This window comes from Poecilia formosa, unplaced genomic scaffold (genome assembly GCF_000485575.1).
Source record: "Poecilia formosa unplaced genomic scaffold, Poecilia_formosa-5.1.2 Scaffold116, whole genome shotgun sequence".
NCBI lineage: Eukaryota > Metazoa > Chordata > Actinopteri > Cyprinodontiformes > Poeciliidae > Poecilia > Poecilia formosa.
The window spans coordinates 876,650-900,519 of NW_006800055.1; the positions used below are offsets into that span (position 1 = coordinate 876,650).

Below are 23,870 nucleotides of genomic sequence, written 5' to 3' on the forward strand. Positions count from 1 at the left end.
CTAGTATTATTAATACCACATGTGATTATTTAATGTTTGTATTTTTATAATAGTTTTCATGATTTTAAATATTATCATTATTAATAAATATTATAATTTAAAGTTATATAGCCTCCATCCAACAGTCAACTAAATGATTTTCTCTAATCAAATTGCAAACCCTCTTGAACCAACCATTTGCTAATGTTCGTGCCTGTGATTTGATCTAGAGTGTTAAAAGAGACTATACAGTTGATCCTCTATCTGGTTGCAGAGATCTTGCCTTACACACTTAACAACTTTAGTTACGTCCAGAGTGGCGCTTGGAAATCGACGATCGTTTGTTCTGGTCTATTTGAAGTAGTTCCTGTTTCAAAGTCCAGCTGAATGTTGGTGCATTCAGGTGCAGAGGCTGTCATATGCGTGCAGCAGAAGCTAAAATGATCTGCGGAAACTAAATCAAATTAGAGTGTATTTATTTATCACAGTGTGGCTGTGGCACTGTGTGTGTAATCGGACATGCAGCAGTCTGTGGAGTCTCTCGTCCGACTGCTAGAGACATACAGAGGAAGAGATAAAGTTGTGAGTCTTCACTGAACCTCGTTTTTATCCAAAGGCTGTAGTGAAAACATCGGGTCGGATACTTCTGCAGGGAATAATTTAGTTATTTATTAATGTAAATGAGTAATTTAATGCATTTTACCCCAGTAATCTTAGCATAAACTATGACTTTAAATCAGTCTATATGACGGATTGAACTGACCATGCGTTTTTATTGGATTTTGATTTGATAATGCCTTATGGTAACGTTTGTTTCTTTTAATATAACATTTTTGAAACTTTGACAAAAACTGCATGTGTGTGTGTGTCTGTGTCTGGTGAATGTTTGGTTGAAACAAACTTGCTCTTCATTTAGTGAAGTTACACACAGTCGGGAGAGTATTAAGAAATTGTAGCAAGAGTAAGAGTTTTCTGTAGTTCATAAATAAAATTACTCAGGTAAAAGTTTTTTAAAAAAAGCTCTGGTGTTGTAAAATTCTATTAATATTTTCTACTTTGTGTTATTATTATAAATATAATCTTGATTTTGTGATTTTCATCCATTAATTATTATTTGTTTTACCTTTTGCCTGCAGATCAGGACGTTCTGTTATGGCTCTCAGCTGGTGGGAGGAGCTCTTACCCAGAAAGCAGCAGCAGATGCATCATCTCAGCGACTTGGGAAAAGTTTGCTTCTGTTTTCTGCTCAGCTCAGCCACTGCAGGACGGTGCTGAGGCTGTTTGATGATCTCTCCATGCTGGCATACTCCCACAGCTACGGACTTGGTGCTTCGGTGATTCATAATAAAAAGTTGCTTACATGTCCGCACAAGTCCCATCTCTTCTGTTGATACTGACCAGATTCTTGTTGCAGGAGGAGGATGCAGGCGTCCGCTGGATATCGGTGCTTACGAACGTGGCTGACCAGCTGTACTATCCGTGTGAACATATTGCTTGGGCCGCAGATGCAGAGCTGATCAAAGTGAGGTCTGATAAGTGGTGGCTGTTCAGCACAGTGCTATGGGGAACCTCGTTGTTGCTGGGGATCCTCAGGTGAGACGTCTGCACTCAGATATCGGGACACATCAGCTGAGTTATCTGCATCTGTTGAAATTACTTCAAAACTACCACAAAATATGTTTTCATTTTTTATTACAAAAAAAAAGAATATATATACATATATATATGTTTAGCAACAAACTAAGCATACTTTAATAAAATTAGCTAAATGATGTGATTTCTGAAGAAAAAGGATTCGTTGTTTGTTCTAACAACAAACAGTGTGGTGGTGACTCAGTAGGTAGAGTTGGTATCTTGCAAATCATAGGATATACATTTGATTCCAGCCTGCTGGTGTTTATTTTTACCCAAAGTTTTGTATTACTAGTATAATTAATGGGGGTGCACCGATTCCAGTTTTCTGGCCGATCACCGATTACTGAATTATTCAAAATTCTGACCTGCTGATTCCAATTTTGGCCGATACCAATTTCTTTTGTCTAAAATGTTGCTAAATGTAGGAAGAAAGTTGATGAGTTGCCAACAATGAGATGATTGTTGTTAACTGCAACATATAAACCTGATCTGGTGGGCCGGTCTGCTACCCAAACCTCTCTCACAGCAGAGCAGAAGAAGACAGAAGTTGATTTAAATACCTTTGCTGAGGTAGATAAAATCGTTGGTTAAGATCAGCTTCACATGAAAAAATCGGCCGATCACTGATTTCCCAAAATTAGGGAAATCGGTATTGATAAATTGGTGCATCCCTAATAATTACTTGTGAGGTAGGTGAGTTTGGCTCTACTGTAAAGCGCTTTGATTGGTCAAAATGACTGGAAAAGGGCTATTAGTTCAGTCCAGTTACCATTTTTACTTGCAGGTTCGACCGGTTTAAAAAAAAAAAAACAACAACAAATGTTTCCCTTAAATATTTTTGGATCATCCTTTTCCTGATTTTTTGTTTTGCATGTCTTGTCAGCAACTAGAACAGGACATGGCTCCCTCTTGCTTTATTTTTCAGGAAAAGTAATTTGAAACTTTTTTAAAGTAACTTTTTATTTCAGAGTAAGTTCCTGGAAGTGTTTAGCTTTTAGGTCTGTAGCCTATAAGCATTGCTGAGTTTCTGGAAACTAACTTGTAACTATGCATTGCAGAAAACCTGATAAAAATTATATTTCATAAGAAACTCAGTCAAGAAAGCACAAGCTAAGTTGAAGTACAAAAACTGAGAGTTTTAGTGCAAATCTTTATTTCTCCAGATCATTTCGAGTTCTGCTGTTGCTCAGGAAGAAGCTGAAGAAACACCGGAGAGGCGAAGGAGGCAGCAGGTGTTTACTTAGCAAATTCATTTTTTTTATTTCATTGACATTTGCTTTATTATTAAAGCAAGCTAAACGTTCAGTCAGTCTATTTAAGCATTTAACAAATATAATCTAGAGTTTTTTGTTTGTCATCCTGTCTTATTTATGTTTCTTTTCTTTCAAACTAACAGGGTAAGACATCACTCTGTTTTAGAAATATACAGTTTTCCAATGCTCTGTAAATCTGTTTTCTCCTGCAGACGGTCTGACCTCCACAGGCAGATGCAAGCGGAGATGCTCTCCATCCTCAGCAGCATGGCGGACCTCTGTAACGCCGTTCACTGGATGCCGCCAGGCTTCCTGTGGGCAGGACGGTTCCCCAGCTGGCTGGTGGGCTTACTGGGCTCCACCTCCTCTCTAATAGGTTTGATTCAGATGAATACCAGCAGCAGTGAGCTGTCAGGCAGTACAGCGTTGTCTTCACAATCAGGAGGAGATGCTAATTAACTGGATTATGAACGGCTTTTTGGTTTGATCAGATCATCTGTTTAAATTAATTTCTACTCCTGCTCTTGTCTCCTAGAGCTACAGTATTACTACTTTCTGTAGGTGAATAAATAAAACACCTGTGTTAGCTACCTGAAATGTTTTTGAAATTATGAGATTAGTTTACGGTTTCAGTATATTCGGAAATTTTGTTTCTCTTCTGTTCTTTAATTTATGTAGATCAAAGCATGACGTCTTGCCCTTGGAAACCTTTTGGCCTACTTCATGTTGTCAGGCCGATTCTGTTTATTTGTTGATTTTAGATTCCTCGCAGGTTGCTGGTAAAATGTGTTTCCCAATAATTTGATTAATGACAACTTATGATATAACAACGAGGATGTTTTTATTGAAAACCACAATCTGTATTTGGTCAGTTGTTTCAAGTATTAAAATTTATGAGGAAAAAGAGGAAAACGGAAAGAAATATGTAACAGAGAAATATTTCTAACAGCACTTTTTTAACAATGCTTCAGACATTAACAAACCGCAAACAATGTGGAGGTTTTATTTAGATGAATGCATAGTAAGCAAAATGAGCTTATGTGGACACCATTTCAGATCTTTGAGTCGTCTTTATAAGTTCAGTTAATTGCAAAAAATAGATGTTTTGCATGGAAGAACGATTAAAGAACATTGCAGGCAGATATGTAATGTTATTTTGACTCAGTCTTTATGACAAACTTTAATCCATGTTTATTAATTTATGATTGTTTTTAAATAAAGCTAAAATCACTTATTGTTCTGTTTTGTTTCATTATGTGTGTGTTTTGGGGATTACTAACCAAAGAAGACCGATATTTAAAAGTTTTTCAAGATAAATAGATCGAGATTTTTTTCTTACACCGACTTCTGTCAGAAATAGATACAGAAAAAACTGAAAATGTTTTTTCCAACATTGTAAGCAGGAAGATACTTATATTCAAAGAAGTACAGAGTATGTGGTAAAAGTTTTTCAAACCAAAATGATAGGGTAATTATGTATGCAACATTATATTCACCAAAAATAAAAAACAAAATAAAATAGGTCTTGACTTTCTTAATAGAAATATCGACATTTGATTAATCGGGGCTTGGACGCAGGGCTGTTGACGTAGTTCACTGTTGCATTTGATGCGGCTCGTAAGTAAAGTTTAAATCTGAGGTAAACTATTGCTCATATGAGATATTATACTTCATATCTATTCTCCAATGCTGGTTAGATGCAACTTAATGAAAACCTTGATGGCTTTCTGTATAAATTTAACTACGTACGTATATGAAATGGGTAGAGACAGAATTTGTAAGGATTATTTGGGAAGTTACGGGGGAACTTGAACGCCGCAGCAGGATAGTGGTGACCAATAAATAAAAGCAGTCACTCGACAGCAGCAGCAGCTTTAAAAGTTAGTCCAATTTACTCCTAAACAACTGTAATAGTGAGGCATTCCGTTAAATTGCTACTTATGTCAGAATTACTGATGTCAATAGTATGACGGAAAAAGTGTGCACAGAAGTTGTGGAGAGGGTTCAAATTCCTAAACACGTCGACTCATCGGTCGTGGCAGCGACAGTTGTGTCTATCTGGACACAAAGGAGGCGAGAAAGATTTTCGACATCCGGTAAGAACTATTTTTATAGCAGTTATGGTGTTTTATGTGTTCATTGTTTTAGCTTTCATTACAGTACCTGCCTACTAAGGTAAACACTGTAAAGTGGAGCAGTTAGCATCTAGCTACTAATAATGCTACTTCAGTTAGGCTGGTTGTAGATTTAAAAGGAGTTCTACTTTTTTTAGTTTATTTTAAAATTGTTTTTCCCTTACTTATGAAGAATTATGTATTTCCCCAGAAGCATAGTGTTTATTTGAAGCCTTCTTGTTGTGCTTTTACAGTGAAACTCATCTCATTTTACTGTTTATTTAACTAACTATAGCTGTGTAGTAGGTATTAGTTACGCCATCGATAATTATTTTGTGTCACAAACGATATACCGCTACATCTTAATAAATGATAAAATGTAAAATACTTTACTGCATTAATTCAATAAAAAAAAGTTACTCATTTTCAACTCAGTTCAAAAATACATTAATTGTCCTAAAAGGAAATTAAATGTCATCTTAGTATCCTCAAAGAGTTGTTATGGAGGTGATGCTGTGCAGGTAGGAAATCTGGTAGCAGTCACTGTTCCAACGAATCAGAGGAGGCTTCTCACTGAAGATAGTAGCGCTTGACTGTCATGACATGCTTACATGTGAACAACATACAGGTCCCCAGTCTTCAGACTAATTGGAGTTATGTGATAAAACATTTCTTTGAGCAGCTGAAATTTGTGGTTGCAGTTAACTGTAAGTCATGTGCGTCAGACTCAAGCCCGGGGGCCAAATCTGGCTTGCCATAGCTTTTTATGTAGCCCGCTAGACACTTTATATGTGTCTAGTGGTTCTACATAAAAGGTTCTACATAAAAAGAACCTTAAAAAAAACATCAGTGTGCTCAAATGTTTTTTTGTCAATCATACTAAAAACAGACAGTTAATATTTTAATAGTTTAGTTGATTTTATAAACACATTCTGCCACTACTGGCCCTTTGAGGACATTCATAATCTGCTGTAAGTCATAACCTTAACAAAAATAGATGCTTGAAATATATCGCTCTGCGTTTATAAGTTTCCAGTTTTTAATTGAATTACTGAAATAAAAGTACTTTTCTTACATGCTGTCATTTATTGATAACCACCTATAATGGTTTAAGTGTTTTGCTTTATAGGAGTCCTTCCAGGAGATTCTGCCGCATTGTGATCGCAGTACGGATTCTGCTCGGTAATGCCATCTTATCCTTGACACAAAATGGACTCCGACTGCTTCCCAGATCATCAGACTGGATCTACGCATGCAGATGGCCCGCTGTCTGACTTTGACCCTGTTATTGGAGCCTCAGTGGAGGGAATCAGTGTGCTTCCAGTGCCAGAGGCAGTAGACCTTGATACCTACAGTCTAATTGTTCCTCCTCCTCTGGACTGGAGGTCCGACTCCTCCAGCGAAGCCGGTTCTGCACATGATCTGGAAGACTCTGGCCTGCCTCCCTCTGCTGACCTCCTGGATCTGAGCAGCCTCGGAGAGTCAGGATCCCCTCCACTGATTGGGGAAGACTCGTCGACTCCGGTCCAGTCATACCAGCAGGTGCTTCTGGGAAATGCATCAGAGTCAGGTCAGGCTATAGAAGTTCAAGTCGAAGATGCAGATGTTCCAGCGGCAGAGGAAACGACTCGCGAGGTGTTCGGAGGCTCTGAGAAGACGGCCAGCGAAGAAGAGGCGGAGCTTTCAAACAGGAGACCAGGTGATGAGGATCACAGCCGTATCCACGCCTTGCTCTCCCAGCTTCAGATGAGGGACACAGAGCGCCGTGATGATCACTACTCCAGTCTGGCTGAACAGGAAGTGTGCAGTCACTCCATGCTGACTCAGAGCACTGAAACCACAGGGTTGCTTTTCTCCGAAAGCCACCAACGAGACCTGCTGGGACTGCTGCAGTGCACGAAGATCGGTTCTACGGCCCATCCGTCCCACCTGCCTCTCTTTGGCGACGTCGACGCCGTGCTCTCCGTTTCCTACAGCCAGGAGGATCCTCGCAGATGCTGGAGGCAGAGCGCAAACGGTCAGCGATGCAGGGAAGACTCCGTCGCTTCGCTCCCGGATGACGAGTACCCCGAACCCGTGTGGATGAAGCTCGGGGAGGAGCCGCCGGAGGATGAGGCTGGTGCTGACGGAGAACAGGTCGGTGTGGAAATGACCAAAACATAACCAAGACATTAACCCGACGGGGATGTTCATTTCTGAGGTGGAGTAATAATAGTCTCAGGTCAAATTTATGTTTCACCATCCAGTATTGTCAGAATCCCAAATTTCTCCCTGAAACATGTTCATATCTAATTATCAACTCCATTTCCAACCATTTCAATCAATATTTTTATGTCTGAAAACAACAGACAAATGAATATAATTTACGCATTTTTCATTTTTAAAATTCTTTCTATTGGTTTTGGTTTCACAGTTTGTTTTTAATTTCATCTTCTCTCACATGTATGACATAAATGTATTAATTGAGTCTTCAATTTGCTTTTCAAAGAGCGCTGACGACCACCCGTCATATAAAGATGGTGAGTTAGTTTTCCTTTATTCCCCTTTTAATGAGATCTTCATGACCTCTTAGGCTGAGTTTTTGTTCTTTCCTGATATGATTGCTGTTTCAGTGCCTGGTCCTTGTGACCCTGAAGACCTGCTGGACGGCGTTATCTTTGGAGCCAAGTATCTGGGCTCCACTCAGCTCAAATCAGACAGGAACCCCTCCACAAACGCTCGCATGACCCAGGCTCAGGAGGCCGTTGACAGGATCAAGGTGAATAATAAAAACATATTAGATTCAGAAGGACAGCACTTCAGTGTGGCCTGTAGAAATGAATGGGTTTCCAGTGGTAACCAGTCCAGTTCTGATGCTGCTGGGTTTGACTGTAGGCTCCAGAGGGAGAGTCCCAGCCGATGACCGAAGTGGATCTGTTCATCTCCACGAAACGAATCAAAGTGCTTACAGCTGACACACAGGTGCTGAAAGTTTATCAGAACAAGTATTTATGCTTTCCTTTCTGTTTCCACTCCTCTAGAAAGGTGTAGCTTATTGAATTAAAATAAGCAAATTTATGAACTAATTCAATTTAAAAAGTTAAACTTATCTTCTATATATTTATTACTGAGAGTGATGTATTTCAAGTGTTTCTTATTGTCTGTTATGATGATTATTGCTTACAGACAAACTGAATCGTAAACGTATAGGGGAATTTTTCTGCCATAATTCAAGAGCACTCATATTCAGTCTGAAAGCAGGACTTCACGTCTTTCGTTCTCAAAACTTATGCTGTCTTTCAAATATTCACTGGGGTTTCTCAAACCTTTCTCCATATGCTCAAAACTTGTCTCTTTCTGCTCACAAACGAAACAAAAAAAGTACAGGCGTCTGGCAACCTCTCAGCCACTAGAATGAAAGTGTTATAGTGGGTCTGTTTGTTTCCTTTTAGTGGGTGTGCCTGTGTGGCTACTATCGACTGTTGCAACCTGCACCATCCACTTAATCGATAAATTAAATAGATTAGATAAAATTGATTAACTAAGATAGATAGATAGATAGAGAGATATTGTGTTGTGACTAAGTCCAAGCATGGCTGGTTCTGTGGATCCATTTTCTTTGGTTGGATGAACAAACTCCTGCCTAAAATCAGTAGCACACTGCTGGCGTATGCTTAGTGTAACATGGAGCAGAAAGCTGAGGTCTCGATGTTTCTCCCTACATCCAGCGGGTGGCGCAGGTTGCTACAATCAACAGTAGCCACACAGGCACACACACTAGAAGGAAACAAACGCACCCAGTATAACACTTTCATTCTATTGGCTCAGACGTTGCCAGGCAACGGTACTTCTTTGTTCCAAGCAAGCAGAAAATGATTTGCAAGCAAGCAGAGAGATTTGCAAGTGGAGATTTGCTCCGAGCAGGGAAAAAGGTTTGAGAAATCACAGTGAATATTTGAAAGAGAGCAGAAGTTTTGAGCACAAATATTAAAAGTTTTGAGAAGAAAGACATGAAGTCCTGCTTTCAAACTGAAAATGTGCTCTTGACTTATGGCAGAAAAATTGCCCCATATAAGGGAAGTCGTCAAAATGTTAAGTTTCAGGATGAGACTTGTTGAAATAATTTAATAATGTCAAGCTTCCTCATGTCTCGCTTCTTTTTAGGAAGCCATGATGGATCACTCTTTGCAGATGATTTCCTACATAGCAGACATTGGTGACATTGTCGTCCTAATGGCGCGAAGGAAACATAAAGGGCAGGATGAGGACACTGCTTCCTCTTCATCGCAGCCTCAAAAGAAGTGCCTAATGATTTGCCATGTTTTCTCCTCGGAGGATGTGAGTCTGTTTAATGTTTAAAAGTTTACATTATTATTGTTTCGAATCCTGGAATCCAGCAGTTGTGACAATAAGTTGCTGTAAGTTGTTAGCAGCACATGGTAAACAGGCAGTCAGGACGATCTAATATTCCAGTGTCTCCTTCTCTGCACAGTGAAGCTGTAAAAGTCTCAGATGTTCTGGTTTTTTCAGCTTTAGTCTGGCCTGGTTTCAGCCAGCGAGTTCCCCTGAGAATCAAATGGTCTGGCACTTGTCCCATTTTCCCATAAATGGCAACATTTAATTTATTTGAGCAATTAACTAGCTGTGGGAAATTTAAGACCCCAGAAAAACAATTTCTGACATTTGTTTCCCCTTCTTCTCATACTGCAGTGTCTCTAATGATGACAAATCCTCTCAGAGTAAAGAACTTATTTTATTTGCTTCAGTTCTAAGGTGGAAAAATATTTTCTCTACTGTATTTTTTATATGAAAGTAGGCCTGTCGTGATAAATGATAAATCAATTAATCGGACGATAATTAAACCTATCGACCTCATTTTAATTATCGGCTTTATCGTCTCTTCCTGCCTTTTTTCTTTCTGTTGATGACACTGAATGAAAAAAGGCTCAGCTCCGGTGCTCTCTACTGACCCTCCCTTACTCATTTTCTTAGTCTAATGTCCAGCGCACATTTCACAAGTTGTCGGCCCATTTTCAAACCCTGAGCGACCACACATTAGCCGACAGAAATCTACGGTATAACGGTTCGATCAGGTTTGTCGTGCCGTGTGGTGTCCAGCCACATGGGCACAAAATAATGGCTACAAGTCCAGTTAACTAATTTTAAAATTAGGCATTAATCAGTGCTTTACTAGAATCTACCTGTCACATGCATCACAGTCCTGACTGAATGAAAAATAATTATAACCTATTTATGTTACGTTAACGAAGAACAGCTGAAAACCTACCGGGTTTATCAACTGCGGTAGCCATTTGGCTCCAACTCCTCTCCTTGTCATTTCTATAGTCTTCGCACATAATGTTGAATAAATATTAATTTTCCACATATCATCTCCGATGTCCGCTGGACTTCGGGTTGCGCTGTTTCAGCTGTGCGGGATTCCCCTCGTAATTTCCCCTCAGAAAGCAGGAGGAGAATCCGCGCTTTCTGATTGGCTGGCTACCTGTCACATTCAGCGTTAAGCTCCCAGTTGGGGGAAAACCCCTGATTTAGATCGGAGCGGCCACCACGATCTACCGTAACCCACCACACACTGCAGGATGATCGGTCAGATCGGCCAACGATCCAAGATCGTCATAAGGGGAAAATAGGGGCAAAAAATGGTGTAGTGTGAACTATTGCTTTAGGAAGTCGGATGTGCCTTTTTTCTCTATTTAAATCTAGAGATTACTGAAGGGCAATACAGACTTCATAATCTGCACTCTTTCGGTTGAATGCAGTATTTATTTCCACTTTGGCTTTATGTTGTTTAGTTTTTATTCAAGTACATTTTTTGTTAATGGAGACTGAGAATCCGTTTTAGTTTTATTTTTGGTTGTTTTGTTTATTTAGTTTATCAGTTCCAATGTTATGTGTTATTTTGAAAATAAATATCAGGAAATCGCATGTATTAGTCATTTCCATTAAATCAGTGTCGAAAGGTCTTGAAACAATATTATCGTTTATCGCAATAATTTCTTTAGACAATTAATCGTCCAGCAAAATTTGTTATCGTGACAGGCCTATATGAAAGTAAAATGTATTTTTTTTACTTTTCCAATTTAACTTCTACTTTAGAGCTGAAACAATTAACCACAATTAATCAATAATTGAAATAATCACCAACTAATTTAGTAATTGATTAATCTTTTACTAAATGATTAATTGTTTACTAAATGATTAATCGTTTTAAGAAAAGTCCAGTTGCTGGAAGAACAGCATATTCAGAGCAACTATTAAGCCAAAATATACAATTTAGACAAAAAAAATAACAATTGTCTATAAATGTTTTCTACCCAGCACTCATCAAATGTCATAGTTTTAACTTCATTAGGTTAAAATGTTCTGAAACAAAATCTTTTTAAACATGTTTTGCTATTCAGTTATTAATCTGTTAATCAAAAAAAATAAGCAGATTATGAGTGCACTGTGCTGATGTTAAGTCAATAAGAAAGGGTCAAACTTTTCACATGTTGAAGTATTTATTTAGCTGCAGATTCATCCTTTGCTTCAAATGATCAGGTATTCACTAGAGGACGGCCATGTTTTTATTTTAGGCAATAAAACGTTTTCTTTCTTATTTAAAAATTGAATTGAATTTTTTAAAACATATTTCTAATATTGTGTAAAATTAAGAGGTTAAATGAAAAATCTGCAGAATGTGACCATTTATTTTACCTGATTAGTTGATATTAGTTGCAGCCCCAGTCTGCTTGCATGTGTAAATATTGAACCTCGTTTGCCTCGTCCTTATCGTGCCTCCTTACAGGCTCAGGTCATCGCTCAGGCCATCGGACAGGCATTTGGAGTGGCTTACCAGCAGTTCCTACAGGCTAACGGCATCAAGGCCAGCGATCTGAAACCGGGCGAATACAGTAACTACCTGGAGAGTCAGGAGCTTTACAATGGAGACTTGGCCCACTTCTCAGACTCTCAGAACCTTCGAGATGTAAGCGAATGATTGAAACTTCTGGTGTTTTATTCATAAACCCATTCATTGAGTTAGAATGTTAAGAATTATAGAGCTTAATAGACACAGACTGATGTTTTTCGGCTTTTATTTCTGTTAAAGGAGTGGTGTATGCATTTTATATCACAATCAAGTAACTGTGTTATTTTCAATAGTTATAAAAATGTTATATATATCAAACATGATGTATACAATTTGACCTTACGATTTGAAGTCTTGAAATTGGGCTCTGTCTCTTTAAGAAGCTCCTGCTCTTTCCAACACTCCTGCAGCTGTGGAGCAAATCCTTTTGGTTGTTTATGAAGTCTGTGTGTGTTTGTGGTCCAGATTGGGATCACTAAGGCTGCCGGGGAGATCCTGGGTCTGGCCGTGGTGGAGTCGGGTTGGGGGTCCATCCTGCCCACGGTGATGGTGGCCAACCTCCTCCATGGTGGTCCAGCTGAACGCTGCGGGGAACTCAGCATCGGTGACCGCATCATGTCCGTCAACGGCACCAGCCTGGTGGGTCTGCCCATCACCACCTGCCAGAACATCCTCCGGGTAAGAAGAGAAAAAGGCCTCAAGCTTGTTATGATACTAAAACTAATAATTTGACTTTATTATATAACACTGAGTGAGAAACAAAAATATTTCTGGCTTTTTTTATATCTGTCATTGTCTCCATTGTGCTCTAGATGGCGCTGTGATGCAATATTCTTCATTTGATAGTTGGTTTAAGTGTGTACATTTGTAAAACATTAATACGGCTAAAATCTGTTTGAAGTGCAATATGTTTTGGTTAATATAGTCAAAGTGTTGTTAATTTGTGCTTTGCATGCTAACAGTATTGTGAGATGGAGTGTCTTTGTTTCTGCTTACAACTTTAACAGCTGAGTAGAGGCCAAGATAATGAAGAGGTATATCTGTCATTGTCTCCATTGTGCTCTAGATGGCGCTGTGATGCAATATTCTTCATTTGATAGTTGGTTTAAGTGTGTACGTTTGTAAAACATTAATACGGCTAAAATCTGTACTACTAATAACAATTTTCTGGATATCTGATTACAAAACATCTATCAAGTTGGGATTTAGTGTCTGTATCTTCCACAGAGCAGTGCTATGTTTGTTTTGTAATTGGACACTGTGGTAGAGAGATTTTTTCTTTAGTCTTAAAATCTGTTACCCTGGGAGTCAACCCAGTTATTTTTGTAATAAATTAAGTCCTTAAATCACAATTTGTGCTTTGTTACCTTCAATTACTGCAAATACTATGAGTTTGGCATTTAAATCAGACCCGATCTTAGAACCACAGGTTTAATAATAAAATTTTTTAAAAATTAGTAAAATTTACATTTATTTAAATATATTGAGCATTAAAGAAAGTTTTCTAAGCACAAATCAATGTACAAAGTTGTAATTTTCCCCAAACATGTAGATTATTTTGTATCGCTGCTTCAAAGGTCATGTAAGATAGAAACTTAGCACCTTGGATTAGATTGAACAAATAGTTATAAATACTTTAACAAAACAAACCAGGAGTTTTATTGGTGATTTTGTGCTGCACTCACCCATAGAACAAGATTTTTACTGACAAAATAAAATATTCTTCAAATGGAAAAATGTAGATACAAGTATTTTTTAAATGTTAACATGTTTTTTGTTTTCTTTTAAAACAAAAGGTAAATAGAATCCCCCAAAATTCACTTACTTTTACACTAAAACAGATCTATTCATTAAACTTGGCTTTGAAGAAACAGAAAGCATATTTGAAGAAACAAATTCACTTTTGCATTATTGTTAATAAAAAAAAATATTTTTTTTTTTCATGAAGTATTTTTGTGAGTACCCTCATGGTTTGAACATCTCCAGTAATCTGTGCTACATTGAATGTTATTAGTACAGACTGTGATGGGATCATTTTGTTTCAGTGACTCTACTGTTTCCAAAGCTGGGAAACTTTTATTGGTCATCCTAAAAACATGTTGTTCAAGTTAAAGATAACAGTGACTAACCAAATAATATCTGTTACCAGGAGTTTCCGCTCATCCAAGGAAAACATGTTCAAACTCTCTGTAGTTTAATTATCTTTTTTTTAATCACATAGCTTCTCAACACAAACAAAAGTCTTTAGTGGTTTCTAACTCCGGTGGTAAAGACGCTATCATAGGCATCTAGCAGTCGTGGTTTTGAGTTAAAAAATGTTCAAAGTTGACAGGAAATTTGAAAATATGACTAGGTAATTGTAAATGTGTTATTGGAAGATGTTAGCAAAACCCAAACACCAACTATGAAGTGTTAGAAAAGGCAAAAATTACAAAAAATTAAAATAAACAATGTTTAGCCTGGTGGGTTGCAAGTAAAGCCTGGTGGCCCGCCAGGCTTATAATACACTGCAAATTTACCAAAATCATCGTTGTCTCAAGATTTTCTAATATTATGCATCCCTAATTTAAAACGATACTCTTTGTGACTTCCAGATATAATCAATCAATCAATCAATCAATCAATCAATCAATCAATCAATCAATCAATCAATCAATCAATCAATCAAATTTTATATGTATAGCACTTTTCAGCAGCAAGGCATTCAAGGTGCTTTACATAAAGAAAAAAAATAAAAACAGTATGTGACATTATGAAAAGTAAAGATAAAAACATTAAAAACATCGAAGACATCAAAACCCGCACTCTAACCCTAATTTAGCCATAAGCAACTCTAAACTGGTGGGTTTTAAGTTGAGATTTAAAGGCACCCAGTGTTTCAGCTGTTTTACAGTTTTCTGGAAGTTTGTTCCAAATCTGTGGTGCATAGAAACTGAATGCTGCTTCTCCTCGTTTGGTTCTGGTTCTGGGGATGCAGAGCAGACCAGAACCAGAAGATCTGAGGGGTCTAGACGGTTGGTACAGCAATAACAGATCTTTAATGTATTGTGGTGCTAAACCGTTCAGTGATTTACAAACTAACAACAGTATTTTAAAGTCTATTCTCTGAGCTACAGGGAGCCAGTGTAGGGACTTTAAAACTCTATCTTCCTGGTTTTAGTGAGAACGCGAGCAGCAGCGTTCTGGATCAGCTGCAGCTGTTTGATTGATTTATTAGTCAGACCTTTGAAGACGCTGTTGCAATAATCAATGCGGCTAAAGATAAATGCATGGATGAGTTTCTCTAGATCGCGTTGAGACATCAGTCCTCTAATCCTAGAGATGTTCTTCAGGTGATAGAAGGCTGAATTTGTGACTGTCTTAATGTGGCTCTGAAGGTTCAGGTCAGAGTCCATCACTACTCCTACTAAATGTATGCATTTTTATGTTTAGTTTTATTTTACAAACTTGTTGCTTTTTTACATAGGTGTTTTATTTTTCATTATTCAGTATTTATTTTTTTGCTTTGTGAAGATTATTGAGCACTTGGATGAGATTTAACATTATTTCATTTTTATTTGTCTGTTTCTCAATCAGGACCTTAAAAGCCAAAAGTATGTAAAGCTCAGTATCGTTCACTGTCCTCCAGTCACCATGGCGATTATAAAGAGACCAGATCCCAAGTTCCAGCTTGGCTTCAGCGTCGAGGACGGCATCGTATGTCAATTCTGACTGTCCAAGCAGTTGGGAACGAATAAAGTATTGACTGATTCCTTTCTTTGTATGAAAACCTGAAGTTTTCTCAAATTTTTCCAGATCTGCAGTCTGATGAGAGGCGGTATTGCAGAAAGAGGAGGAATCCGCGTCGGGCACCGCATCATTGAAATCAATGGGCAGAGTGTTGTTGCAACTCCCCACGACAAAATCATCCAGATCCTGACGAATGCGATTGGAGAGGTCGGTAACTGTTAATATGCTCACATAAGCAGCTGTTAAAGTCTGAACTAATAGATGCTGATCTGGTAGATATTGTCAAAATTTGTTGAATTTTCTCGTTCGTTCACAGATTCACTTGAAGACGATGCCCGCCTCGACGTATCGACTCCTGACAGGACAAGAGCAGCCAGTGTTTCTTTAAGCATTTTTCCTGCTTTGCATTGATGTAGTCGCTGTACAGCATCCAAGCTTCATAAGCTACTGCCAAACTCAGAAAATATTATGCAATTTGTAGCGCACAAATGCCAGTATACCACAAACTAGTCATCTTAAATACCTTAATGTGAGAGCATTATTTAAAATGTAAGATTTAGAGGCCTGATTGTTTGTTTTTATTAGAATTTTTAGAAAGAGTAAGCAGTCTTTTTAAAATTAAAATTCATCACATTGGATGATGGTGAGAATCATTTGGAGTCTTCCAGCCTTACATGCTTTCAGAGTGAGTCTGTTTATAAACATACTTGAAGTGGCCTCACTGAATCAGGATAAGAAGTCTGACTGTTTCAAAGTGACTTCCTATTCATCATGTTTTTATGCATATCAACACACGTTCACATGCAGTGTCTTACTGGCCTGGTAGAGATGTGCATAATTTAAGATTACTGCCTTATTTCATAGATATGGATATATTTGTATGTTTTTATGCTGGTATGGATGCTCAATAAAATGTTCAGTAATATATCTTCATGTAATGTATTGAGAGCCTGTTAATGCATGAACAAATAAAGAGTTGAAAACTTTTTCTATGTCTTTGAGCTTGATGCACTTATACTACAAAAGTAGGTCATTTGTTTTTGAACAATTTATTTATAAAAAAAAAAAAACCTCATTTTGGAGGTCACACACTGATGTTGGACAAGATGGCCTGGTCTGTAGTATTTGCTCTGATTATAATGGGCCATTCTTTGTACATAGTTTTGGTGGAACTGTCTGTCTGTCTTCTGTAGCAGTAACAGATCATTTCAGTGGAGCTAAGAGGAAGAATCCAGCTTCAGGCAATTACAGTCCCATTTGGAAAAGTGCAATCAAAAGAAGTACCATTATGGCAGCTACTAACCGAAACTAGTTCATTAGTTTGGGTTAAACCAGACAGAGGCAGAGGACACTGGCAATACAAACGAATCCCTCTAAGCTCTGTACACTCTGTACCTGAGATTATCTAAAAGCCACATGAACTTTGGAGGTCTGCAGCCACCAGCCCTGCAGACAGATTTTCACCTGTTTGGGTCTGTTGACCATTTTGTGATATTTTATCTAGCCTACCCCTTTGAGGCTGAGATACTGACATTCCCAACTCGGTAAACGGTGTATATTGTCACTAGAAGTCCATTATTTAAAGAAAAACAAAACAAAGTCTTCCCGCAGCCTGAATTTATTTTGAAATTGGTTTATTTGTATAATTTGTATTAGTGTTTCATAAAATATCAGAATTTGCACATAACCTTGTCATTGTGTCTGATGACATAATTTATTTTGAAAATATCAGATGTTTCTCAGTATTTAAGTAGTCTTCTTGCCGATTACTATTTTGCTCTTGAATAATTTGTAACTTTTTACATTTACTTGAGTTAAAATATGTTGAAGTGGTCCTACTCTTACTTGAGCATATTTTGCACAACCGGAAACTATAAATTATTTTAAATGCTTGTTTTTATTACGGTGTCCATATCCTAGAAATAAAACGAATTATTATTATTTTATTATTTTATTATTATTATTATTATTATAAACTCTGATTACCTAACATATTTATAATGAAACTACTTCGTGGGACTGATTGGCTGCTCAATTTTCCTTTTATTACGAAAACACGACATTCACCAATCAGATTCTGAACCGGCTTCAACTACCGCACCCCGGAACGAACTTTGTCCAATCAGCTTTGCCGGTGGGCGGGACTAAGTAGCTTCCACCTGATGACAGAAACATTAGGAAGTCAATGTCAAGCTACCCGGTGAGGCTGTCTGTGTGTTTGACACCGGTGCAGGAGTTATGACTTGATCATATATTTCCAGAAAGGTCACTTTGACTTCAGATTTACTCCTCGGAGGACAATTCGTGCCGTTTTGACTTTTTAAACCGCTTTCGGAATGAGACTGTAAACCACAAAATAGCATCACTATGAGATGCTAAGAAGAGGAAGCTAGCGTTACCCAATCAGGAATTTAGTGTTTTGCTTCCTAGTTTCTCATTTACCAAGGTAATTATTTTTATTGCCTACTTACCATTTTACAGTTTAACCCGGTAAATGATTTAATTACAGAATAAATAGCGTTTATTGTTCAGGTTTATTTTAAATGTGGATTGGTTTAAATAGATTAATCTGAGAATGAGACTATCTATATGTTGTCATGGGGATGGATTGTTTAATCAGTTGACATTAATTCAATATTGATCCATTATTATTAATGTTAAGGGTTACGCTTTATACATCGTTTAATATCACGTTTAATATTTTCAGTTGTACTTTTGTTGCCTCTTGGCCAGGACTTAAAAAATAGGTTTTTAATCTCGATGGGTTTTTATCCTGGCAAAATGAAGGTTAAATAAAATGTAAAAGGTATTACGAATGAATGTAATTGACAAAGTTTAAAATTTAAACAAACCTCCCCTCCATGTCCGCCTGCTCTTTTTCTTTAAAGGTTTTATTATTTTACGGTTGTATATTTTAATTGATTTGATGTATTTTGATGTGTCATTGAGTGTTGAGAAAGGTGCTTATAAATAAAATTAATTATTATTATTATTAACTTCTTCTGCTGCTGCTGGTGAATGGATGTGCATCCTTTGTGGTTGATTTGCAAGGGAAATTAGTTTGAGCATGACTTGATAGGCTGACAGAAACGCTCCACCTGCGATTTATGTCTCCTATGACTTTTACCTCTGTAAAGGTCAGAGAAGAAAAGAATAGTAGGGTGAAAGTGAGCATCTTCAGGTGAGAAAGGTAAGCTGTTTGGATCAGGAGGATTTCAGGATCAAGCAGGGGATTGTCAGGGCCGAGCAGATCTCAGCGGGCATGAAACGCAACCTTTACTCTCCCAGAATACACAGTCAAAAAGTACATGGCAAATCGTGCAAAAAGAAAGGAATACAGAGAATTATTAAAATAAAAAAAAATAAATTTAGCAAAATTCATAATGCAATTGAATAGAATTGGCTGTAATTTTCTCACAGTGGGGGACTTCTGGTGTAACAACATGCATATTCACACAAAAGTAAAAGATATATAAAAACTTGAATAGGAAACTGTACAGTAAGGGCAAATTTACAAAATAAGAGGAATAACACCCACACCTTTTATCAAGATGACTCGCAGTTGAAGTGGTTCAGCTTCTCAAAGCAGTAAGAAGGTCCTTTGCATGCCAGTAGTTATTTGAGTCAGGCTTGTTTACCTGACGTAAAATGTTTGCAAATAATGACTGGAATGTTATTTGAAATGCGAAAACTACAAATATCAACAGGAATGTGAACACTTGTTGAGTTGGTTGGTAGCAGTGATGTTTGTAGTCTAAATGCTGGGAGGAAGGATCTGTGATAACAGTCCTTTGTGCACCAAGGATGCAGAAAGGAACTTAGAAACTTGGACCTCTGTTGAGTTTGACCCATTTTGTAATCAGTCTTTGTTTTTTGTTTTTTGCAGGAGAACATCATGGCACAGTAACAGCTGGAAGCAATGGGGTTTTTCAGGCAGCTCTACCTTCTCCTCTGGAAAAATGTCACGTACCGCAGGCGGAATAAGGTTATTACATTTTTATATTTTAATATTAAAGTGTGTTGATTTTGCAGGTAAGTTTTTAAATTGGGATACATTTTAAAGTAGGTATTTAAAACCATTACTCTAATGCATATGCAAAGATATATTAATTTGGGGTATGACCTCCAAAATTAATTTTAGTCAATTTTGATTTCACTTTATTAACAATAAATAACAAAATGTTCACTGACCATATGTTTAGGTACAGGTTAGTATTTACAGCTGAACCTGCAGAACTAAGTTAATTCTTGAAGGAAGTTTTCTTTTTTACTTCATTCTAAAAAATCGAAAATAAAAAAATCACTTTTTCACTGATTGCACTAGTTCAAGTTCAGAACACACTGATGCTGATACTGGTTGGTTTCTCAGTGCGTTTCTAGTTGCTCATAACAAGCTCTTGTTTCTGGTAAATTATCAATATTACTGGACTATAGAGCTCACCTCACTATAAGCCACACCTACAGTTCGGTTTGTTTGTTTTTTAATTGTAAAAGTACATATATAAGCTGCACCGGGCTATAAGCTGCTGGTATCTCCGCCGCTCACGGCGAGCTCACATGCAGCGGCTATTGATCTGATCGATAGCCTTCAACTTAAAAGCGGCATCATATGAACTTCTTTGTGTGGTTTCCATGATGAGGGGGTATGAGTCTGAAAACATTTCTCCGTCGTAGCCTGCTGCTAGCATGTGCTTGCTCTAAATAAAAATTAGCCCTTTCTTCTTTGGTTTCCAATTTTGAGTTCCAATGATTCACCTCCTGCTAAAGAGCCCCCTGGTGGCTGAAGAAGAAACCACAGAAAAGCCGCACCGGGCTATAGCCCGAAAAATACGGTAAATGTTTGTTGTATTGATGATCCTTTCCAAATTCCCCGCAGATCCAGCTGTTGATCGAGCTCCTCTGGCCTCTCTTCCTCTTTGTCATCCTCATCTCTGTTCGTCATTCACACCCTCCTTACAAACAAGGCCAATGTAAGTGATTTGTTGTTGTACAGGTGTTTTCTCTCTCACTCTCAAAGGTTTGAAAAATGGCCTTCTGCCAGCAAGCTAATCAAGATTAACTCACTCAGAGTGGTGCTTGTGCCATGCACCTGTCTGCTTTCCAGTCCTGCAGAGTTAATGACCTTCTGTGACAAGTTTTCTCAGAAGAATTAGGTTGCTCACATGAGGAGTTTCACATGAGAAAACACTGCACAATCAACAAGCCGTCTCTATAAATTCATTTAGGCAAATTTAAAAATATGACTCTTGCAACTACTCATTTTGTTAGGATTTAAATTTTCCTTAATGAAAGAGGACAGTCAGTGTTGAAGGAAAACAATAAGAGGTTCTTTTGTCTGTAAGCTCTGCAGGGGGATGCAGAAAACTTCTGGTCAGGTGAGACTAAAACTGAACTCTTTGGCATATACACAGTTAATAGGATAAATAATAAAGGGAAATGGGAAGAAAACCTGTTTGAAGTTGCAAAAGATCAGGGCAAAATCCAGCCAGAGCTACAGTAGTTCAGGTCAAGCATATCCATGTGTTAGCATGCATATGCTAACACATGGATATGCATAACACATGGATCAAAAAAACAGTCCATGTTTTTTTGATCCAGTCCTGAAAAAATAACCAACATTTTAGTTCCTAAATATGCAAAACAAGTAAAGACAAATCCTCAAAGACTTCCTTAAAGCAAATTTTTAGATTTTCTTTTGCATCCTTTTCCTTTGTCTTCATAATTACATACTAGTGTCATATAAAATCAATGTAAAAATAATTGTTGCAAAATGTTTTTATTTTTGTTTTTGCCTTTTCCTAACTTCAAAAATATAATATAACATTTTTGTTTTTCACGTGACGCGATCTTGATATGTGTTAATATTTTTACTCCTTGTTCGTTTTTCACGACAGTCTGTCAATATATTTGCTAATCTGTGCGTCCTAAGCGTTTGTTTCTCTTTGAATTTCTTGCAGGTCACTTCCCAAACAAAGCGTTGCCGTCAGTCGGCACCGTTCCCTGGATTCAAAGCATCGTCTGCAACATCAACAACCCCTGCTTCCACAGCCCAACGCCGGGGGAAACGCCGGGCCAAGTGGGAAACTTCGACAACTCCATGTAGGTAGAACAGAGGAAGTCAGAGTTTATATTTGGCACAGAAGAGTTTTTTTTTTTTAAATATAGCTCATTGTTATCTAGTTTTGTTTTTGTGATTTTTGGAACAGACAGCAGACTGTCCTGGTAGAACATAAACACAGACGACAAAGAAGTTCTGATCTTTGATAACAGATTATAAAACACAAAACATGGTTTGAAGTGGGAAATCATGGCACTTTGTGTCCATTGCTGCTGTATTTTAGCTTCTTAAATGACTCAGAGGCAATGATGCAGTTAACTGGAGCATTGTTCTTGTTCTTAGTCCTGTGGATTAAAATGCCACAGGACTTAAATGCCACTTATTGTGCAGAAATGGACATGTGGATTATTTACCTTTATTGTATGCAGATGAGGATATTATGTAAAAGAACATTGATTACTTTTTTTTTTACCATTTCTTTCATCCCTTCCTCTAAGTATTTAACGACAAACTTCTTGTGAAAATTGTCTTGAGAAGAAATAGTGAAGTGAAGAAAATATCTTTATTTCTTGTAACTGCATCTGGATGCATCCGAGAAATCTACGTCAACAGCTTAAAAAATATCGATGTTTGCAGCTCAAAGTAAAGCAAGCTTCTGTCCAAGTTAAGTTTTCTCTCCTTGTTCTCCTGCAGACTGTCTCGTCTTTTTGTGGATGCTCAGACGGTTTTGTCCTACAGTGGAAATCGGAGCGTCTCCAGTTTTCAGGACCTGATGGGAAGTGTCCGGCTCCTGGGGGAAAGATTTGGGTCGCTGCCAAGTACTTGTGACATTTTATATACTTGAAAACTAGTCACCTTTTCCAAAAAAATCCCCCTGAAAAACAGCTGCTTGGCATTGTTTGCTTAAATATATTTGATTCATTAAAACAGTGAAGTATCCCTTTAATTTAGCCTCAAACCACACACCAGTTTTAGCTTCTTTAGCTCCCTTTTATTCCTCTACTTCACCCTTTTTTTGGTAAAAACTCCAGATTGTAAGGACTAGATACTCTTATTCCAGCTTCACTTTGTGATTGGTGTGAACTGGTGATGAATGAAAAGCAGATTGTTTTACGTCTGCTTTCATGAAAGAGCTTCAGTGTATAATGTTTGGCTTCTCCCGGTCGTGGTCAGATTAAGTTACCGGAGTTTTCCTGTGAAACAAAATGAGGTGAATGAAAGCAGGTTTTGCTCTTTTGTTTGACAGTAATTTAATTCCTTAAACTTGTCTGAGTGTTTTTTTTTCTAGAGGAGCTGAAATTATTTATTTGAACCACAAACATGACTTTTAAAAACCCTTAAAGTAACTAGATTTATTGCTGTAATTCTTGTAATGTTATCTTGGATAAATAGCTCAACTTAAAAGGAAATGGTGTCATTTATTCAGTCTAGAGCTGAAGCTCCTCATTAATTTTGAATGACTAGCTGGGGTGAAGCTTTCACTGCTTCTATGTGAGGAACAATAGCTGCCATTTCTCCCAACCCGACATGGTTTCTTTCTTTTCAGTCTGTATTGAACCAGATTATTCCCACTAAATGAAAACCCGCTTTCAGATTCCCATTTGGTGCACACTTAATTCCCTAAAGCCGGATTATTTACACCTTGATTGTCTGCCAGTGAGTGTAAAACATAACAAGAATGTTAGTTTGTGTGTTAACCTTCCTGCAGAAAGCTTGAGTTTCTTCTGATCTGTGTTTTTATATTTCTGGTGAATTTCAGTTCTGATGGTTTGTGCTGCCTGTAGGTCGCCCTGTTAAAGAATACCTGATACCCAAGGAGACGTTCTCCAGTTTTCTCCTGAACAACGGAAACCTGTCATCTTCAGCTGTGGACCAGCTGATGAACGCTCGCCTTAATTTTCAGGTTTAACTCTTATTTACCAGAATCTACTCATAAACCTTGTAATTTGGATTTGTTTTGAGAAAATGCAATTGTTTTTGCTCTATTGTTAACTGCTGATTTTGTCCTGATTGCCTGACTTGGTTGAACGAAACATCTTCTGAATTAAGAGTAAAGATTTCTAGACTAAGATTTTCACATGCCAAGTGTCAATTAACCCTTTATGACCCAAGTTTCAAATCTCTGCCTGGGTATTTTTGCTTAATTTAATTGTACGCAGTTCTTTAAATGTCCTTTGAGTAAACATATTTGCCCATCCATTCATAACAACCGGCCTCTGCCTCTTATAACGGATAGGAATAAGTTTGGTACA

General features: G+C 37.6%; 4 protein-coding genes across 9 annotated transcripts in view; all 4 read left to right on the forward strand.

Moving 5' to 3' along the window:
• The window catches only part of LOC103143878 (amyloid beta A4 precursor protein-binding family A member 1-like), a 10,707-nt gene extending 10,432 nt beyond the window's left edge, over positions 1-275 (forward strand). Inside the window, exon 10 of the mRNA XM_007560587.2 lies at positions 254-275. Coding sequence (XP_007560649.1) covers positions 254-275 — 22 coding nt within the window. The remainder of the gene's footprint in view (positions 1-253) is intronic.
• Positions 276-335: 60 nt separating this feature from the next.
• On the forward strand, positions 336-4,103 carry LOC103143855 (peroxisomal membrane protein 11C-like). Of its 3 annotated transcripts, none has more exons than XM_016675559.1 (5): positions 336-561; positions 1,116-1,313; positions 1,394-1,572; positions 2,778-2,846; positions 3,077-4,103. In XM_016675559.1, exons 1-5 carry the CDS (start codon positions 499-501, stop codon positions 3,324-3,326), a joined length of 759 nt encoding a protein of 252 aa, XP_016531045.1. In that variant the 5' UTR covers positions 336-498; the 3' UTR covers positions 3,327-4,103. The 3 variants fall into 3 exon arrangements, with proteins under 3 accessions (XP_016531045.1, XP_016531044.1, XP_007560622.1); XM_016675558.1 differs by having other exon boundaries at positions 337-561; positions 3,074-4,103; XM_007560560.2 differs by having other exon boundaries at positions 337-561; positions 3,080-4,103.
• Positions 4,104-4,176: 73 nt separating this feature from the next.
• On the forward strand, positions 4,177-16,547 carry LOC103143856 (amyloid beta A4 precursor protein-binding family A member 3-like). Of its 2 annotated transcripts, none has more exons than XM_007560562.2 (11): positions 4,177-4,963; positions 6,096-7,117; positions 7,470-7,500; positions 7,594-7,739; positions 7,856-7,942; positions 9,125-9,298; positions 11,769-11,948; positions 12,297-12,509; positions 15,408-15,527; positions 15,627-15,767; positions 15,877-16,547. In XM_007560562.2, exons 2-11 carry the CDS (start codon positions 6,191-6,193, stop codon positions 15,946-15,948), a joined length of 2,091 nt encoding a protein of 696 aa, XP_007560624.1. In that variant the 5' UTR covers positions 4,177-4,963; positions 6,096-6,190; the 3' UTR covers positions 15,949-16,547. The 2 variants fall into 2 exon arrangements, with proteins under 2 accessions (XP_007560624.1, XP_007560623.1); XM_007560561.2 differs by having other exon boundaries at positions 6,111-7,117.
• A 1,185-nt stretch (positions 16,548-17,732) lies between these two features.
• Positions 17,733-23,870, forward strand: part of abca7 (ATP-binding cassette, sub-family A (ABC1), member 7) — a 35,335-nt gene continuing 29,197 nt past the window's right edge. For all 3 annotated transcript variants that reach the window (XM_016675560.1, XM_007560564.2, XM_016675561.1), the window contains exons 1-6: positions 17,733-18,006; positions 19,447-19,545; positions 20,437-20,530; positions 21,518-21,659; positions 22,312-22,436; positions 23,403-23,521. In XM_016675560.1, the coding sequence (XP_016531046.1) occupies positions 19,480-19,545; positions 20,437-20,530; positions 21,518-21,659; positions 22,312-22,436; positions 23,403-23,521 (546 nt within the window). In that variant the 5' untranslated portion in view covers positions 17,733-18,006; positions 19,447-19,479. The remainder of the gene's footprint in view (positions 18,007-19,446; positions 19,546-20,436; positions 20,531-21,517; positions 21,660-22,311; positions 22,437-23,402; positions 23,522-23,870) is intronic.

Excerpts from the sequence above, each read along its gene's own strand:
- LOC103143856 (XM_007560562.2), top strand. The coding sequence starts at position 6,191 with ATGGACTCCGACTGCTTCCCAGATCATCAGACTGGATCTACGCATGCA. Across the intron at positions 7,118-7,469 it reads CTGGTGCTGACGGAGAACAG|AGCGCTGACGACCACCCGTC; the intron begins GTCGGTGTGGAA and ends TGCTTTTCAAAG. Across the intron at positions 12,510-15,407 it reads CCTGCCAGAACATCCTCCGG|GACCTTAAAAGCCAAAAGTA; the intron begins GTAAGAAGAGAA and ends TTTCTCAATCAG.
- LOC103143855 (XM_016675558.1), top strand. The coding sequence starts at position 499 with ATGCAGCAGTCTGTGGAGTCTCTCGTCCGACTGCTAGAGACATACAGA. Across the intron at positions 562-1,115 it reads ACAGAGGAAGAGATAAAGTT|ATCAGGACGTTCTGTTATGG; the intron begins GTGAGTCTTCAC and ends TTTTGCCTGCAG. Across the intron at positions 1,573-2,777 it reads TTGTTGCTGGGGATCCTCAG|ATCATTTCGAGTTCTGCTGT; the intron begins GTGAGACGTCTG and ends TTATTTCTCCAG.